Raw genomic sequence first — 21,337 nt, forward strand, 5'->3', positions numbered from 1 at the left:
AGTTGGCTATAATTTGATTTTATATATACATATGTATTTTTTAGGAATTGAGATTAGAGATAAATAGTCACTCTTTTTCTTATATTATTATTGTTGTTGGTTAACGCCAGATAGATTATCAATTTGTTATCATCATTAAAAATTAACAGATGAAATACATCGATAGTAAGATTAATTTATGACGAAAGGTCGTTTTCAAACATGGAGACTATCTTACATGTCGTTTAGTTGAATTAAGCCAGTTAGAATACTGAATAGAGGAGCGCTATGTAGTACTATGGAGAAAACATATTGTAATGATTCATGTTGAATAGGTTAAACTGATTCTTAACCAATATTTTCAAGCTGTGCAAAATAGGATATCGATGCTACTTTACTCTATGTAATTCTTTAAGAACATTAATTACTCTCTAATATTTATGAATTCTACTAGTTTAATCGCTAATGATCGGCAGTAAATCATTTTAGAAGAACTAAATACAGGACAATTACTTGATGATGGGTAGAATGAGAGATCAATAATCGTATCCATTATCAAGATCCAATGATGACAACATTGTCATGAAGGGAAAGTAATTGACTCGAGTCTAGTCAAGAACTATTGGTATTAAATTATAAGTTAGATAATATCTTCATAATCGATCGGACGATTATTAGCTAGCTTAAATGACAAAAAAAGCATAGGCTATGCATTAAAATTTAAACGATGATCAACTTATTCTTAAGCTAGCGCATAAGAGATGTAATAATGACCTAATATGCCTAGGCATCGAAACTTACCTAAAAACAATGTTAAAGGTTAATTTCAACGATAGCATAGATGAATATTTTTCCAATGTTGCCATTTCTGCTGTACTGGATCGATGTATTGCTAAAATATCGTCTCATTTCAATTCAAATGATAGCTAATCTATTTCAAATTTGTGGAAGAAAGAGATGCGCTGATCATAAAATGTTCATGTAAAGCAACGCAATGACAACATTCAAAGTTATCTTATAGGATAACCTAGATTAATAATCCATTGATGCGGTTCTGTCTCACGTATTGGGGCAAATCATTCCTTTAAGCAATAATCTCATTTGAATTCAAATGATGATCAATTTAATTTTAAATTTGTAGTCATTAGCAAAGAGACTGATTATAAGCTATAAATCTAAATGTAGCCCATACCTATGCCATATTCAAGGTTAAGATAGATTATCTTCTTGATACCATAAACTCTACTACATTGGATTATTTCGTTTTTTGAAAAGTAAAATCTCATTTAAATTTCAATAATGGGCAATTAGCTTTTAAATTATAATTTTATATATCTGAATTTAGCCAATAGCTAAGCAATGGTTCATGTTCAAAGATAAGATACATTAATAATTAACTTTTTGATATAATGAGCTCTACTACGTTGGATGGATTCGTTCCTTCAATGGATAATCTTATTGAAACTTTAAACTAATGATCATCTGTATTCATATGATTAGAAGACCGATCGTGTAATATCTATTCTACCGTATTAATAGAGCCAATAGTTTGGTTATCGATCATTTTCAGGAATGAAACGGTTGAATAGCTTATAAATAGAATCCATTCTCCTATGGTTGATCGATTTAGTAACCCTTAAAACGATAATCACCTTCGAAAGATGGTCAATTTATTTTTCAATCTATGTATGTGCGAATGAGAAAGTAAACTCTCTGTATCTAAATAAACTCAATCATAGCATGGTAGGTTGTTTTAAGAGTATTCTAAACCGATAAGCCATAGATGAAGAAAATTCCATCACTGCACGTCGAATGTAATCATCGTCACTCTTACTTTATGTGATTGATTCGTTCCTTGAATGATCATTCTATTTTAATTCAATGATTTGCTAATCATTTTTCTCAATCTTATACGTGCAAGTGATGAGAAAAGAAGCATTCTACATCAAAATGAACCCTGCTATGATATAAAGAGTTGTTTTAAAGACATTCTAAATCATCATTCTATAGAAGCATAGAAAATTTTACGAGCCTATACCTGACGGAATTGTAATCAATTTTACTTCATGTAATGGAAATATTCATTGCAACAACAACGTCATTTCCTGATGAGTTAAGGTATTGAATGATCAACATTGGAGTTTTTAACCATTTCCATCAACTCAGGATAAGCCTTAGATGGTATCGAGATGCATTGGTATGTCGTTATTATTTATTTTTCTTGTTGTTTGTCTAAGTACACTGTTGCGAACAAACACTGAAAACAATGGCCAAGTTATCATTTGTCGATTACATTTAGAGCGAAGAGAATTTTATTTTATTCTTATTGATACACAGATAGACTCTGATATCCTTTCCATTTTTTTAAATGGAATTTTCAATTATTGAATAGTCCTTAAGGATGTCGACAATCCGCGATCGATAGAGAAATTAGACAGAAATAGCTCAAAATGGCGATTTGACTACTCGACTTTTCAAATCCCGATAGCCGGATTATTCTTTCCTTCGATACTGTTAGCAACGTCTTTGTTCAATGAACAAGGAAGTTCAATCGAATAAATTAAATTAATGAATATTATAAGGTAGCATGAGTTCATAGAGTTGTATTCTACTTGCTAAATTGTTTATTGAAGTGGTTATCACTTCTTAGGACAGAAAGAAATAGTTTCAATGTCGCTCTTTTCCACAGCCCTTCATTTTTGTCATCGATAGTTCAAAAAGGCGCAACTAAGTATTGCTCCAATTTGACTATTGATTGATTTTACCATGGGTGCAAAGAGCAATCGTCCATTATACCATTCATGGTCACATCTTGTTGTCATCGTGATAGCTATTATTTTTTTTTGAATAGTTATAAAAGCTCTGATCGACTGTTGACCGTCTTTTGCTTTTGACTTATTAACGCCACGAGTACAAAAGGCAATAGGTAAAATGGATAGACAAATTAAGGGATTACCTACTGTTGCCATTTGAACGCTATTTTTTCAATAGTTATAAAGTACTGTAATAGGCTTAAGGAAACTTTTACTTACATCCCAGAATTTTATCCGAGATGGTAGTAACATGGCGACGAAAATGGAGACTTACGTAGTACGTATGCCGTTACTATCCTCACTATTCCTTTAACAGTTGTCAAAATAATTATCGGATCAATCTCACGATTTAAATGACAATTTCTTCATGTTATGAATATCAAGAGCAGATTTGAAACTGCTATAATACTGAAGACTTCTATAGGGCTATCATCATATTAATCTTTTTCAGCAGTTATGAAAACTTTCATCAAACAGTAAGATTGTTATAATGGTCGAGGCGTTGTTGTATACTGGATCGCTTTCGTTTTAACCATGACGAATTTCCTTGTTCGCCATAAAAACATTATTAATATAACTAATATTTTGAATTGCGTGCGACTGGGTCATCTGACAAAATTGAAACAATATCCTATAAATACTAAGGATAGTTTTCAAATGGTTACAGTGTCCCTACACAAATCGAGATTTGTACTGTATGTACAGTAGTTATCATGACGATGGTTATCCTTCAACGATTATAAAACTTTTCATAGACTATGGTAATGCTAGTTCCTTAATCTGAAGTAACCTCCTACTCGTATGAATGCTAGTGCCAATTGCAAAATGGCTCTACAAATCGAGGCTACCCAGTTGTCATCATGATCGATGTTTTTTTTCAACGATTCTAAAACTTTTCATCGACTACAGCTAGCCTCCTATGAATGCAAGAGTTAATTTTAAATTACTAAACAAATGGAAGTTTCTACGTAGTTGTCATTGTGATGATTTCTTTCAACGCTTCTAAAACTTTCCATTGACTAACGCTAGCCCCTTAATTTGCAATAGCTTCTGTGATATTATGGATTCGTTACTAAAAGGCTAGATCATAGACGAGGAAACAGACTGGTTGAGCTTAAGGAGATATCAGCATTTTGTTTAGAGTCCACGAGGAGCGTAAATCAGGAAAGAAAAAATATCTCGAGTGAATCAAGTCTATGAGAAATGTCGAGTATACCGAAGTTATCCACGTATTTACAGTACAATATACCATAATCTAATAATTAATTGGTAGTAATATTTAATAACTGTGCTAGGGGGTCAGATTTATCTCATACTTTATCTGTCATAGCATAGCATTTTGTCAACATATTACGGCCTGCAATAAATGCAAGAGTCAATTCTAAAATGGTTAAACAAATCGAGGCTGTTACATTTCATAAGTGCAAAAGGCAATAGCATTGCGGATACTTATATCCAGATGATTCTTTAGTATCGTATTTACCAAAAACTATAGACGGAAATTTTCGTCCCACTGTACCATTATAATCGAATTAAATTAATTTCTACACAATAGTACATCTGGACGTATAGAACAGTAGAGGATTGAATTAAGCGAGAGTATTTATATATGTATGGGTACTAGGATAAATCTAAATGGTAGCTAAACAATTACCCATGCAACGCGCACAGTATCCACCTGAGAGCCATCCAATTCTACTTACGAGATACGAAATCTTTTTTACAGACAATGCTATTAAATAATCCAAATATTAAATATCCTAGTTCAAAATTTGGCTGATACTAGGATATTCGCCGATAGTAATCAACGTAGCTAAAAATCCTCAAAACTTTTCATAATCTTGTTACATTTACATACTACAATTTAATTTAATATGCGTATACACTTAGCTATGGGTTAGTTCAAAATAAATCTATAATGTAGCTAAACAAACAATCATCCATACAACAAAACATCAGCTTTAGAATCGTTCCATTCTAATTTCTAGATAGACATAGTCATTAAATCATCTAATTGTTAATTACCTTTACTTAAGTAAGGTCAACACTAAAATATTTGTTAATAATGATAGGTTATAGCATCGTTAAAATTCTCCAAAACTATACCCAATCTTATTATATTCACATACCATGTTTGAATGTAATACTACCTGATGTAAATGACTTCAGCCAATATAAAATTTTAGTAGTGGCTAAACGAACAATTTACCCATACAACTCGTAGGGTGTCCACTTCAGAGTCGTTTAATTCTACTTGTGAGATGCAAAATCTTGTTTATAGCCATTGTTTTTCAATAATCTAACTATTAATTTCTCTAACTTAATAATATGGCCAATGCTAGAGCATTCGTCAGTGATAATCGACGTAGCTGAAATTCTCAAGACTTTTTATAATCTTGTTACGTTGACATACTATCACTTAATTTAACACGCGCATACCCTTAACTCTGGGTTAGGTCAACGTAATTCTTAAATGTAACTAAATAAACAATCATCCACATAACACACAGAATATCCGCTTTAGAATCGTTGTATTCCTCTTTCTAGATGGAAGATCTTCTTATAGACATAGTTATTAAATCATCTAATTGTTGATCAGCCGTACTCAAATAAGACTCAATTCTAGAACATTTGTTGGCAATGATGGGTTGTAGCATAGTTAAAAATCTCTAAAGTTATAACCAATCTTATTATATTCATATACCATATTCGAATGCAATATTACCTATTACCTGATTTAAACGACCTCGGCCAATATAAATCTAAGTAGTTGCCAAACAAACAATCATCTATTCTGTTGTAACAGATAAGGTATCCGCTTTAATTTCATTTAATTCTACATACTATATACAAAATATTGTTTGTAAACATTGTCATTCAATAATCCAACTGTTAATTTCCCTAACTCATAATTTGACCAATACTAGAACATTCGTCGGCGATGATTGATACAGCTGAAAATTCTCATAAGTTATTCGCAATCTTATTATATTTCGCACAGCTATATCCTATTTCAATTTAATAATACCCTGATCCAATTGGCCAAGATCAATATAAATCGATGCAGTGATTAAGTAAGATAGCACCCATTTACAAGTAGAGTATCCGCTCTAGAGCCCTTCAATTCTACTTAGCAGGTGCAAAATCTTGTTTACGTACATCATCAGTATATTGAAATCAAAAATAGGTTAGCTATTGTTGCTTGTGTTATCTATGATGGTAAGACAATACAATCACATGATGACAATAGCAACATCGCCAATTCCATTGTCAATTTATGCGTTATCTAGTAGTATATGAATATCCGCCGTGGATATTGACGTCCTTTATTGTCAATGTTCGTTCGCAATCATTGGCTAGTGACAGTTTATTCTCCTTTCTATACCATTTTATACTCTGATACTGGGTAAATTTGCCATACAACTTATCCTTGATGTTGTCTTGCCTTGGTTACCATTGGCATACCTAAAAATTCTATCATTCAAAATTACTCCAATTTATTTAGACGATCAATTCGTATTACGGATCGATTGTAGCAGTAAATTATCATTTTATAATTGATAGCCATCCTTATTGAGTTCTATCAATTAGCCATTAAAGGTTAATAATTTCTTCAAGTTCGAATACAATTGTGGAGAAATAGAAGATTGGAAGTACGACATTTTCAACGGTTTAACCCTATTGGAACTCGATATAAATTATTCGACCAATTACGGATAAAAATTCAATATATCATCCTAACTGCGTAAGACTGTAACACGACAATCATGTCTCGCCGCAGTCATTATCGTGATAAATTTTCCGAAAAGAAAATGATGGTTGAGATTAAATTCGATATTATAAAAGAAGATGCTGCTGGCCCTTCTATAAGCCCTACTACGCCAACTGCAATCGGCAGGTTTGATCCTTAAATATCATATCATACATACTTATTTCTAAAATCCAATTGCAAAGACCTTGATTCGAAGTATTTTCAGTTTTTCCTATCTCTATCGTGACAAATACTACAATTTCAAGCTCAATCAGCGTTATTATGATTGCATATTAATTGCTTCCATTCAAAAAAGTTGATTATTGAATGAATGATCAATGATGTACCATAGGAAAAGTTGACTGAATTAATTTTGTTCTTTACTTCCATGATACATTGGATATTTTACCAGTTTTATTTGGCAACATTATTATCGTCATTAATGTTATCATTCAGTTTACTTCTTGGACAGTATTAAAAAAGGCTAGAGATGTCGATCGCTGCGAGAGTAAAATCACTTAAGATATAGTTTTAATGGCGATTATTTTTATTTTGCTGTTGCTCTACGATAACTTCTTTTGAACATTATGCAGGTCGCAAGGGATAGCCATCGTACCTTTCGTCTCTATCATTAATGTTGAAATTATGAGTTTTCTAGATCAATACAAAATTTACCATTATTTTTCATGTCCATTGACTGTTATAACGTATGCAAGGACAATAAAATTTAAATCTGACAATATTCTGAGAAATAAACTAAGCGCCTAGTCTATAGTTATCATTTTATTTGAGAATAGACTACTCTTAGAGTATAATAAACTACAGTATTTTATCCTTTCCTATATAAATTACCAATAGCATCTGATGTTACTGCCGCTTCTAATGTTTATAACGTTGTTTTATTCGCAATTTTAAAGGTTAAAGGTGATTATGTTAGTACTAATTAAAGTTCTAAAGACTATAATATGAATGCTAATGATCACAAGAAAGGAAGTAAAGCAATCGTTCTATAATAAACAGGCTTTAACTTTTTTTGTTGGATGCTATACGACCTCACCAATCTATTCCATCAATCTGAAACACTTCAAGATCTGATCGAATTTTATATTTTTAACAAATATACGTAATGGATATCTACTAAATGCAGGGTCTTAAAATAGTAAAGTATTGGATTACTTTAACTAGAGTCGTAAGATACACCAGGCAATACTTGAATATAATCTTTATCACAGCTCATAGCAGGATTAAAATTTGAATTTACACAACTGACAGGACTACGGCCGATATTACTATAGCCCTACAGCTGATAAAGTTTATCTAATTGTATACGTACGGCTTAAAATAAAACCACTACTATGCGAATATCCAAAGATACTCGATAAGAGAAATCTGATTTTGTACCTAAGGTACTAGAACAAAGTTAAAATCTACGATATATACCGTTAGTTTTTGATTACAATAAAAATTATAAATAGCGATTTATCATTGCTATGGCGACAAGACGGCATTAAAGATTCAATATAGAATGCTATTAATTTTGTGTTGAATATCACCTAAGATTTTTAGCTTTACCGAATTTAAACAACTTCTTCCAATGTGCGTGTAGTAATTGACTTTAAGAAAGCTTCAAATTTTAATCCAAAGTACTTATTTAAGATTTAAAGGATATATTCAGAAAGACCTGATTACTAGATGTCCCTGTCCGTTCTTGTTTTCATGAAGAATGAGTAGCTACACTACTTAGTTTATTATTTACAATTTTTAAGCCGTTCTACCTACAACTAAGTATTATATTCAAAATAGTTTAGCAATATGCCATGTTATAAAATAGATGCCGTAGTAAAAAAAATTTTTACATAGGTAACCAACCATTAATTTGCACATTTCATTCAAGTAGATACCCATGATTATCGAAACTAGTGGCAAGTACTGCTTCAACTTACCGATTTCAATAACATTCATACTAATAGGAACGATATTAATTAATTTATTGAAGAATATCACAATTATATCATGAGCTTCAATTTGTTCCTAATAACCGGTGCTTTCTACTAACTTGAGTAATCAGTTCGTTAACCTATACACCTTCCTGTGTGGATTATGAATAATAAATGGTGATTGAAATTAATATCAAATATTACTCAGATTCGTTTATTTCCATATCATTTCCATTGTTATGGGTCACGTTATGAAATTTTCAGTTACTTGAGTATTCAGTCCGCTTACTTGCATATCCTACGAGTAAATTACGAGCAACACAATGATAATATAGTACTGTTGAAGAACATCATCTCCCTCGAATCATCTGCTTCCATCTGTCCCTAACAACTAGCGATTTCCCATTTGCTCAAAAATCACCCCGTTTACTAGTATATGTCCGAAGAAATACTTATTAATGACAGAGGTTGATTATAAATAGTAATATATATTACTCAAATTCCTGTAGTTCTATGGCAATACCATGATATAAATTATTATTATGTGTATCATGAACTTGCAGTATATCCGTTCCTGGTTGCCGGTGAATTTCTACTAGCTTGAGTAATGAGTTCGCTTTTCTTGCTTGTCTTAAAAATAAATCATGAAGGGTGTGATGATATGCGAAACTAGAATTAGATACCTCTTCAAGCTGGCTAGTTCTATAGCATTACCGTGAGATAGATGATCTTTACGATTGTAAAGCATCACCAATATTGTGTGTGAGTTTCAATTTGTCTCTAGCTTCTAGTGACTATCCACTAGCTTTAAGAACCAGGTCATTTACTTACATATTTTCGAGGAAATCAATTACAAATAGTAAAATCTTGATCATAATAGCAGCACATACTACTCAAATATGTTTGATTTTTTCTACATTTTATGACATGGAGAATTTGCATTAAAAGATATCATTACGAAATTTATTCTTGAAGAATATAATCACTATTACACGCGTTGAGAACGTCAATGCTCCTTAATGACCTAAGTCATTTTCAGTCACTTGAATGATCCGTAAGTCTGCTTATCTATCCCCACAAGTAGTTATCATCACTTAATCAGTATAACTATGATCGAAATGAGTAGCAAATATTTCTCTAATTTGCTTCTATCCATGGCCTTTTCATCATAAGACGGTATTTACTCTTGCGAATATCACTGCTATCGTGATACCATCAACACAAATCCATCCCTCTAACTGCTAACAGCTTTTCACTAATTTGAATACGATAAATGGCCAATTTATGCACATAACTCTTAGGGGTAGAATAAAAACAGCGCGACACCGATTAAAACTGGAGGTATATATTGTGCAAAGTCGCTTAGTTACATAACATTCCTTCCGTCATAGACAATATTTTTTCTTGAAGAATATCTTCACAATTACACGTATCAGAAACTGCAATAATTCCTAATGACCGGAGTCACTTTTCCATCACTTTAATTATCGATCCGTTTACTTATCTATCTTCTACGAGTAAATTACAACCAGCTGAACAATGATCGAAATGAGTAGCAAATGTTTCTCCGATTTGCTTCTATCCATGACCTACTAATGATAACATGATATTCACTCTTGAAGAATATCAATACTATCGTGCCATCAATTTTATATCTGTCTGTAATTACTACTTGGAGAATCAATTCGTTTCAATTAAATGTAAATAGTCAACTTATTTACTTTTCCTATCTCTCTATACCATAAATCATCAATAATATGATCGAATGAAGCAGTAAATACCATTGAAACAAATCTCTTCTCTGCATCATTTCGAAATGAAGATGGAGTAGATTCTTGGCAGTACTAAATTAGACTGCGCAAACTCAGATCTCATGATGATTGCGGCTTATTGTATATCTAACGTTGCCATAGCGACACCAATTTCTTCTCTCGTCAATAGTGAATAGGGGACGAATTGGTTAATTAATAAAAAGAAGGGATTGAGAAGGCTAATCACTTATTGAATTCTACCCACATAGCAACTATGCAATCAAGTTGAAGATTGTAAGAGTAGTGTACACAGCGATTTACAGCAGTTTATTTTTTTAGTCGATAGTGGTGATATAAATAGAAAGAATCAGAGTCAAAATGTCATTAAAGCCAGCCAAGAAGAAAGATTTAATGCGGCCTGGAATGAAACCTTATGAGTAAGCAAAGATGCCTGTATGGAATACAGAAGTGTTTGTGATTGTAGCACAGCGTCCATTGTCGACTGTACCATCATCATCGTAGTGATGATATGATTGATTCATTTAATCGTTTTCTTAATAGCAGGTGGATAGTTAGACTAGCTAGTCAATCCAACAGTAAAACTATAATACACAAGTAGAATTTCAATCAATTAAACGGAACAAATAACTAACAGACAATAACCGCTAGCTTAGTTGTGAATACTACAGGGTATTATAGTGGTCAGTGTGGACGACAATGATGACTTGATTAAATTAATTAACAACGATGCTGTGGCTTGATATTTAAAGCCCATCCATCAAAATTTAAAGTCATTACTGTTGTTAGTTAGCCTAGCATTATTTAAGCTAGCATAATGTCGCATCCCCATCGGTAATTTATCCACGATATTTATTTTCGTCTCTTTTCTATCTTACAGAAAATAGTTTGTCTCGATTGATTTAAATTAGTAACAGTCGGATTCCATTTTTTTCTTACTTTCTTCATTCGTATGTTTGATATTTTAGATCTGGAAATTTATCGAGTTTAAGTAAGAATCAAAAATCCGATCATAAAATTCCGATATGGCCAGAATGGAGTGATGGCGATATTGCCACTGAGAAATGGGTATGATAACAATCATCTAGTTTTGACTGGAACTATAAATGATGAAACAAAATTTCTCGATAGTGTTTTTAGTAATTTACTACCCTAACCATTTTAATTCTGCCTTTTTCGTACTGTTTTAATCATCATTTTACCTTAGGATAATGGAGGTAAAGGAAAAGATAAAGATAAAGGCAAAGGAAGTGGATCAGTGAGTTATACGTAAAGCAAATTATCTTTTTAAATTCTATCCCGTCGATTAATACTTATTTATTTTTAAAATCAATCCCATTTGGATACTTTTTTACCATTGCACTATCGTTTTAACGGTAAATTAGTTACTTTGTCAATAATAGATTCATTATCACCTTACCTTATTTAAATTTTAGGTTCCATTTGAAGATCCTGAAGGTAAAATTGAACTACCAGCTTCATTAAAATCTTCTTTTCATAGTTGGAAGCGGCCTATCGATTATTTACAATCCGCAATTCAAGAAAAGGTAAATTATATTCATCGTAATCTCAATACGACTAGGAAGTAGCTTTTGAATTTTGCTTTAATGACCATACTAATATTCCGTGCCAATATTTTATCTAGATATGGCCTACTGTTGTTGATCCAGAAAGTGCTACTGGATTTGATTTGGTCTCGTCTAATGAGCATATCATGGACAGTGAAGTTATGAGATGGATCATTTGTCAATTATCAACATTATGGAAAATTCAAAATGCTTCATTTAGTGAAACTGAAATGTCACAACCGTTGAATGTCCCTGGCACTTGGCGTCCATGGGAATTTATTTATCCACGAGAAAAAAGTAAAACAAGTCATATGCCAATTTATAACCCCGGTGGAAAGTATTGTATTAAATTATTTTGGCTGGTAAGGAAAGAAATACGCAGCCATAAAAAATATTTTTTGTCGCTTTAATATAAATCTATTTATCGGTCTTTAATGCATAGCCTGCAGCCCTTTATAATTTATTTATTTCTGTGATTTGTATAGGGCTCATGGAGGAAAGTAACTGTTGATGATTATTTACCCTTTGATGAAAGGGGTAGAATGTTATTACCAGCTACATCTAGACCCCACGAATTATGGCCAGCACTATTAACTAAAGCCTTGCTGAAAGTAGCGTCGTTAGAGTATGTAGTCTCTTTATAATAATTTAGCATTTCGAATTAATTTTTCTATATGGTATGCTTCAGTTGCAAGCAAATTATACTCTATAATAATCCCATTAAAATCTAAACTGTGCTTCGTAGTTATCAATGTGGAGATCCTGCAATGGAATTTGGTGATTTCAGCCCCATCCAATGCTTAACTGGTTGGCTTCCTGAACATATTCCCATTACGTAAGTTACTGATATATTTAAAATGAAAACTAGTCTTGCAACTTTAGTAGTAAATGATGGTGAGAAAATTATTATAGAATCCTCATCTTAGATTGATATAACTAAAAATGGATTCTGTTTCAGATCGGAATCTTCTGACAGAATTTGGGACTTGCTAAAATCAGTTTTACCAAATTGGAAACCGCCCAGTCCAGCAACTGATACTCCTGCCGAAGCAGCTCTAGCACAACCGGGGCCTATTATTCCACAACCTGTTATCGTTATGGATAAGCCTACTCCAAAAGGAAAACGCGGAGAAGGCAAATGTAAGAAAGCTGTAATTATTCTGCGATTTATGAATATCTTGACTAATCAGAGATTATGATAATTAAAGTAATTTTGCTAATTTTGAACCTGCAATAGCTTACGACGGCACTCTAAGGCTAACAGTTTCGCCTAATCAAAGTTTTAAGATAATTCAATAATATCGCGGTCAATTTTATGTCTTAATAACCTCAGACAAAAAATTTAAGACTATTTTCGATTACTAACAGTATATAAGTTTGAGGATAAGTTAAATTATAGTTACTTACGCATTCTGATTTTGTGATAATCTATAAACAACTTGATCTACTATAATCGTATTATAATTATTCGAATCCGTGGTTTGTTTAACATAAATTGTAACTTTTTATTTCTAATCTAGCTAATCCCGGCAACCTTAATAATTCCAATAACTTCGACATGACTAATATCGGCAATAGCAAATCAGATAGTCCACATTTGGCTATTTTCGCATCATATTCAAGTTGTAGTAAGGAGCCTCTTCGACAATGTGATCAAGAAGCACTTGTAAGATGCATCGACAATTACTATCTCGATTTAAATTAAGTATCGTATGTCATTAGCAATAAATTAATTTTAATTTCTAACCAATATAGGCAACCGCTTGTGAAAAATTGCAAGAACATAATTTACCAAACAAATTAGCTCATGTCGTCCATTTATCGCAGACTAGAGGTTATCCACTTATTATTCCACCGCCACCAGCTCCTATTCCTCGTTTTAAATTAATACGCAAAGTTAAGAAAGATCCTGAAGAAGAAGATGAAAGTGCCAAATCGCCTCCAAGATATGTTGAAGTGACTTCTTTATTAGCTCACTATGATGAGACTAAAGTGATAGATCGATCACAAGGGTAATCTGAAATATGGCTCTTACTTTATAGCTAGTTGTAAAGTATTAGCAAATGACTACGATACCTTCAGATTGTAGTCTATAGATTCTATTCAATGTCTGATTTTCGATCTAATATTGCTAATTTAATCTTGTCTGCAGCGATTTCGCCAAACAAAATAATGAGGAAACGATTGAAGAATGTGAAGATACAACGGGTAACGATTTAAATAAGAAAAAAATGAAAAAGAAAGAACAAATTAAAGAACTTCAAATGGACAAGCAAGGAAAGAAACAGAAACAGCAACAAAATATCACTAACTACGAAAAAGCAACAGAAAAACAACAAAAACAAATGCTGACCGTTGATAAACCTCTAACCAAAGCTAATCTTAATGCTTTAGATAAAAGTAATAAGAAAGATGGTATTCGTAAACGAATAAATACACTTAATCGCGTTAATAATGAAGAGGGTACGGAGAAAGCTATTAGTGAATGCGAAAGTACTATGGTCGATAGCTTGTCAAGGTGTGAAGACGAAGGCGATGGCGATGGCAAAGAAGATGAAAAGAGTAACGAAGATGAAGCCATTAAAAAACAATTTTGGATGTCATTTGAAGACTTTTATAAATCTTTCAGGTTAGCTTCAATATTGATATACCATATAATAAAGGGAATATCAAATACTTCGATACATCCATATACTGATTTCCATTTAATCCTATCCAATTTACCTAACAGATCCTTAATTATCTATCACAAGTCCAATTCTTATGCTAATTCAAAATGGAAGGCTGATTATAAAGTAAGTAATGCTCGAAGTGAATTGTTTAAACCATAAAGAATAGAATAGATCATGATATCTATATCGCCTGCAATTATAATACTAGGGCCTACATTTAACATCCTTGACATCACAAACTGTGTAGCAATTACATTCCTATTTTATTTATCTACAATTAATTTTTACAAATTGTGTAGGGATTCAATTACATATTTTATTGACAAATACTAATTTAATAGCGACTCGGATATATATGTATATTCGTACACTAGCTATTTATGTAAAGATAACTGTATTATTTGACTTAGTTCATATGTCTAATATCTTTTGGATATATGAGTTGCTAATACTCGATTTAATTGATAAAATACTAACCTAGTAGTATTTCAGACATATTTAATAACGATAAAATTTTTATAGTGTCTACCTCAGTTTGCAGACCTGAGGTTATTTCAGATACATTATTGTTCACTGATTAATCGAGAAATGCTAAGCCACTGAAGCATTAATTCGCCAGTTAGATTAAGGTGATAATTATATTTAAATTATATGCCTAATATGATAATATTCTTTGCTCTTTTGATAGCATTTAACAACAATTACACATACCTCGAGAAAAACTGCTGGTTCTGCTGCTCAAAGTGCGTCAGGAAATATTAGTAGCTTATCGAGAGGATATCAACCCGTTTCGCAATCAATTCAAGCTATGGTTATTATACATTTTAATCATAAATTCTTGTCATCCTTTTTAGTACCTTTAACTAATCTTTTAAAATATTGTAGACTCCGGACGATTCCCAGCAACCTTATTTATGTATCCTAGATGAAAATTGTAAAATGACTAATTTTTAGAAGTTATTCTGATAAAATGAATGTCAAAACTGTTTTTAAGCTGATGTTACAAGTACGACGGTTCTAGCAACATAACTTTCATAATTTTAGCAATATAAGGCAGAATCTCCATGAAATTGATATTTTCCTTAATAAAAATTCAATTACAGTTGTTGACAGTTTAAAACCGATCGAATTATTATTCTGTTTCACTTCGGTTTCGCGATGGCGTGAAATAGTTATACAGAGTCGTCATGGCAGAAGAGAAAGTGGATCTAATCATCCGACGCCAGTCACATCAGAAGCGGCAGCCAACAGCCAGATTGCTAATGCTCTATCTGGTAATCACATCCATCCTGGATTACTCGTTGCTGAACCGTATACATGGAAAAGTCTCGAAGTCGGAGAAGCAATACTTCGTTTACGCACAACGGGTACAAAAGCTGTTCTTCTACCATTGCCAGCTGGGTATGTAACTTAACTTGAACTATTAATTTATTAATCACCGTCGAGTTTATTTACGTAATCCAAGTCTGATCTACTTCATTCTAAATTTCGATATAGACGCCATTTACTACGCTTGAGTATGCAAGCACCTTTAGGTTATTATTTACAAATATGCTCCATGACGCCTTTTATCTTGGGCGACGAAGATGTAGTCATGTCATGCTTGAATAAGGTAAGCATTTGATTTATTTTCAGGAAAATTAAACCAGAATCCGTTTGTAAATCATGAATGTGATGACTGATCGATTGAATTTGTTCAATTTATACAGGAAAGTTTAAGATTTATGGCCCATGCTAGTCAGCGTTTGGAAGGTGTATCAGAAGCCGTTACTAATTTGGATAACGAGGAAATGTTTGGTAAAGCAGTCCAGAAAATGGAACTAGGAGAACAGTATCCCAAAATAGCGCAAGTTATGCATTTTACGGTAATATTAAAGTATCTGAGGGTCATCAATGATAATATTGATATAACAAAACTCACTCTAATCCTAGCCTTTAGTATTTCTCGTACTGAAATTTATCTTAATTTTGCGTTGATTGCACAGGGCTACGCTAGAGCGTTCATTTATCATTTGAAAGAGTTAATAAGCGAAGTTACACCAGCAATAAAGTTTGCTATCAAAGCTTTAATCTTAAAAATTCTGCTTCATCGAAATATAGGAGTAGCTATTGGTAAGTAGCAAGAATTTATTCATATAATTGGAATCAGTTGATCAATGCGACTATTTGTAATTCATAGTATTACTCGGTAGTTTATCAGAACTATGATGGCTCGTAATCTAATCCATCACAATAATGTTAATATTTGTAAATATAGAAAGCCTAGACTCCATTCATAGCATCTCCGATGAGTACATTTCATATTATAAAGGTTAGCTATTTTCTAAGTCTGAGGCTCCTATCTGCTTTAAATTTAAACTACAACAGTTCTCGAAATAGGTCACTGATATTTTATAAATTCGATGGGTATCAAATATTTAATTAGGATCCGAAGAAACAAATATTAGTAACGCAACATCGGAATATCCCTTAGAAGAACGGATATCTAACAAAGAAATCAATGGAGTTATAAAATTTCAAGCCTTATTTCGTGGGCATCATGTTCGGAAGTTACTTAAAGCAATCAAGCCAGGTATAAAATACTTTCACAAAAATGACATTTTTTAAATCTGTTGAGGGAGTGCAGCACTTGAGCTCAATAAAATCTGAAAATTTGGTATTGAATATATGAAATCTTTATAGATTCTGCTGATTATGACAAAATTAAAGAAATTATTCTCCGGACTTGGAGTAAAATAGATCAATCGAAATATGAATTTATTTCTACCCGAATTCTACGGTAATAATTTATCGATCTATCAGATAGCTCAAAATAAAAAATAATGCACTTACGTTAATATTTATGTACAGATCAATGTATAAAGATAGATATCCATTTCTTAATGCTACGTTCACTTTCTTTTTTCAATATAGAACGGTACTGATGCTAGAGCCTGATTTATATCCAAGTCTTCCATTCTATAAAGATGAGATGTACCATATGGTATACCATGATTACTCCGGCAGTTACGCTGAACAGCCATCCAAGACTTGGTTTGTTGTATTTAGGTGAGTACAACTGTGCATTCTTGCGTAAGATACCTTTGGTCATTTGGTAATGTAGGAAAAGAATCAGGTATTATCTAGCTAATTGAAGCATTATTAAATATCTAGTATTTACTTCTATTCAATCCATTAGGGAGGTATTTCGTGTTCAAGAATCCGTTTTGATGATACCCAAATTAACTATACCGCTGCAAAGCTGCCACTTGCGCGTTGTTAATAACGATAATGGTGAAGAATTACCACGAGTATTTCAACACGTGGCTCCGAGTCCGCTGAAGAAAAATAAAACTGGATATACCATCGTTGCAGATGCTAAAACACCCGATGATGGAAATGCACCAGCTGGAAAGTGGCGTATGAGATTAATTGGTTCTAATCAACCTTTACCTGTACCCTATCGTGACTTTTTCTCCACAGTTAGCTTAACTACAAAAGAGATTCAAGATTATTACTGTCCTAACAAGGAAGGCATCTTTCTACGGTATGCATTAATTTTCTAAAATTGCCTGTAAATTATTTGATTCTTATGATATCAAGATAATAAATATCCGCACGTTATTTATATGCGTATGCTTGACCTTATTATTCCCATAGCTATGCCGTCAAAGTTAGAGATGATCTACTTACCAGTCTACAGATTGGAACATCAAATAGCAACGCCTATATTGAACTGCAGGTAAGACTATTCGTAATATACATATTAAATTTCGAATGAGGAATGAGAGCTCTATTTTTTATCTTATAGCCTTTACGATTAATTTTACTTTCTGTGATTGACTAGGTCTTGGACAATGATGAAGAAGTTATAAAGTCTACCGGACGAGGACATGTTGTGATTCCTGCCTTCACTTTCCATACCGATTTCGATAACAGAAAAAAGATGGAAAGTCGACCACAAAGTAGTCGACATGGAAGCGCTAAAGGTTAGTTATGAGCATAGCTAAGATGGGTTTGAAAATTATATAAAAGCCTTGTAAAATGTTTCACATCAAGTCGATGAAAATAAGCATCGCCAAAACAAAATGATAGTTGCCGTAATCTTCGATTTAAAGTTATGATATAGCAATATGCGCTCATGACGTATCGTAGCGATCTAAATTATACTTAGGAATTGCACTTAAGCTACTTAAAGCTATCTAGATCCTGAAATAATTTAATTGAAAATCAATTACATTGGATTGTAATTAAATAAAGATATAAAATATTTTTCTCTAGGCCGGCATCGAAATCCGCAACCTTCAGCCCAATCATCGACTGCAACTCCTAGTAAAAAATCACGCCCATCTCGACCCTCTTCTTCATCATCTTCATCTTCGGTAGTCTATAATACGGATAGCTAAAATCAATATTAAATTTTCGCATCAATTTGAAAGAATAAAGCATTAATATTGCTCAATCTATTTTGAAGAATAAGGAAATTTCTGCTGTAGCAGCTATACCAGAAGAGAACAAGATTGAAGATAACCCGGAAGATAGAAAGGTAAATTTTATGCAAAATAGCTCTAATAACATAGCGTTCTAATTCATGAAATGGAACGATTAGCTTGACATGGACATGTATAGATATCAATATTGAAATTTTTATTCTATAGGCACATAAATATATAATTCAAGCTAGAGTTTTACGTGATAGTTGGAAGTTAAATTCTACCGAACAGCTATTTGTCGATACATTGAAAATCTCTGATCGCTCCGATGCAATTGGTTTGTAAATTATTCTATATTGGAAGCAGTTCATTATCATCAGAAGACATTGTATAATAGCCTCAATAGAGTCCTTCTTTCACATTTATTGACGAATATCATATTTATACAGCGAAAGACAGACCTAATTCTAGCGAGAAACATGAGAAATCAGAAACTCAAAAACCTTCGAAGCGTAAAAATAAAAGTCATGACGATAAGCATAGTAAACATGATAAGGATGGTGGATCAAGATCGAATAAATCTCGAAGCAACGTACCTAAATCACAATCTCAACAAACGGTAAATTTTTACCATTTCAAGATTTGATTAATGTCTATCTGATTCTAATTCCATTTTTCCTTTCAATTAATGATTTAATAACCATCCTATAGCAGTCACAATTCGACATCAGTAATCCCTACTGGACGTTACGTCTTGTTGTAGAATCCAATTCGGTAAATTATTATTATTTTAAAACAATTTATACTACTAAATTTTAATTATAAAACTAAATAGAAATTGCGCTATCTTCAGACGGAAAATATTGAAATTAAACGTGATACAGAACGTCAGGATGAAATTCAATCCCTAAAGAACGCTTGGGAAGTTGCGGAGCCTGGTCGATCGGAAAAGGTATAAATTGGATGGTTTAATTTCATTGTACGGATGCAGGTGTTAATGCCTAATTCTATATTGGTCTAGGCTAAATTAATGCGCCAAAAATTTATTGAAGAATTTGGTATTCCAGAAGATATCATAGAAATAGCTGAAGTTACGAATGAGTTACGAAAAGAGGATTCAATATCGAGTATCAGGCATCGTGGTAGTGTCATTGAGGTTGAAAAATCCAAATCGCCCATTCCATCTCCTAAAATACAACGAAAAGTAACGTTAAAGCCCATCGATTTTGGTGAACACACACTGTAAGTATAAGTTGAACTTCTCTACATTAAATTGTATGCAAGATATCGAGAATTCAATCTAGTTATTTGTTATTTCAAGCATACATGCATAGTCCACTAATTTGATTACGTTATTCACCTGGACATTCTAACTCCTATTCTAAATTCCTTGCTTCCTCTATTTCGAAATGAAAAGGAAAGCGGAAAACGAATCATCGTTACTGTTGGAAGATATCGAAGATTCTAGACATTTACTGCAACAAAAAACGATCCACGACTATCGGAAACGTCGTGAAGAAGTCCTTTATCGAAGAAAGGAGGATAAGCAATCACGAAGCGTAACTAAAGAATCTCAACTACAAACAGCCATCGAATTACAGGTATTTGTAATCGTTCTACTACTTTATAGAACTGTGTAACACTACTATACATAATGATACAATATGAAATCGATGTTAGGGCTAGCTGTTCAAAATCTACTTTCGTTCTTGTGATTAGGGCAACCTTGATAAAATACGATATGAAATAAAGAAACCTCGAGAAACCTATAGGCAAAAGTACCTAGAAGCAGAGCGGGCTAAGGCCGAAGCGGCAGCCGCTGCCGCTGCTAAAGCTGAGGAGAAAACTAGAACTATTTCGCCACCAAAGAAGAAGAAAGGCAAAGAAAAATCACCCAGTCCAAGTAAAAGGAAAAAGTGACCGGTTAACACGATCATTTCGATGCCTTAGCTACAATAAAACAGATATAAAATTATAAATCCATCTATTCTTTCAATCATTCCAATATAAGAGCTTTATTAAAGATTTATTTCGAGGCCGATATCCGTAATGGGTAGGCGCAATGATAGCCATATTAATTATCAAGTTTATTAACAGTCTTAAAATTAAAAACTCTTTTTGTTATAACATGTCATACGAGAGAGAAATGTTGTCAAATAGATTGTTTCCTTCGATCGGGGTTGATTCATTCCGACTATAGAGATGATTAAATCGATAAATCTTCTTGTTTATATGATATTAAAGTTAGTAGTGGCATGAAGCATATAATGGCTTTGTATATCAATTTTTGGGGAATTACTTGTGAAGTACAAAGCAATGGAAGAAACGCTAAGCAATAATCACTTGGCGTCTATTCCACATAAATTTAGTAATCCTTTAGTATTTACGTATACCGGCAATCTATGTAAAGTTTATAATATTACATCTATCCTTGAC

At 32.7% G+C, this 21,337-nt stretch overlaps 1 protein-coding gene across 1 annotated transcript; it reads left to right on the plus strand.

The window, feature by feature from the left end:
• Nucleotides 1-10,609: 10,609 nt before the first annotated feature.
• Nucleotides 10,610-20,821, plus strand: TRIADDRAFT_56318 (uncharacterized protein; the record flags this gene model as incomplete). Its single annotated transcript, XM_002112337.1, has 32 exons — nucleotides 10,610-10,668; nucleotides 11,218-11,317; nucleotides 11,457-11,507; nucleotides 11,686-11,796; nucleotides 11,895-12,179; nucleotides 12,303-12,442; nucleotides 12,563-12,652; nucleotides 12,776-12,957; nucleotides 13,338-13,483; nucleotides 13,573-13,829; nucleotides 13,970-14,446; nucleotides 14,549-14,612; nucleotides 15,178-15,232; nucleotides 15,593-15,890; nucleotides 15,987-16,101; nucleotides 16,199-16,354; nucleotides 16,475-16,601; nucleotides 16,747-16,800; nucleotides 16,915-17,061; nucleotides 17,172-17,268; nucleotides 17,403-17,537; nucleotides 17,668-18,015; nucleotides 18,129-18,210; nucleotides 18,316-18,457; nucleotides 18,750-18,850; nucleotides 18,943-19,014; nucleotides 19,127-19,238; nucleotides 19,351-19,520; nucleotides 19,737-19,853; nucleotides 19,923-20,143; nucleotides 20,319-20,502; nucleotides 20,621-20,821. 32 exons carry the CDS (start codon nucleotides 10,610-10,612, stop codon nucleotides 20,819-20,821), a joined length of 4,896 nt encoding a protein of 1,631 aa, XP_002112373.1.
• Between the last annotated feature and the right edge of the window lie 516 nt (nucleotides 20,822-21,337).

The sequence above is a fragment of the Trichoplax adhaerens genome, genomic scaffold (assembly GCF_000150275.1).
Source record: "Trichoplax adhaerens TRIADscaffold_5 genomic scaffold, whole genome shotgun sequence".
Classification (NCBI taxonomy): Eukaryota; Metazoa; Placozoa; class Uniplacotomia; order Trichoplacea; family Trichoplacidae; genus Trichoplax; species Trichoplax adhaerens.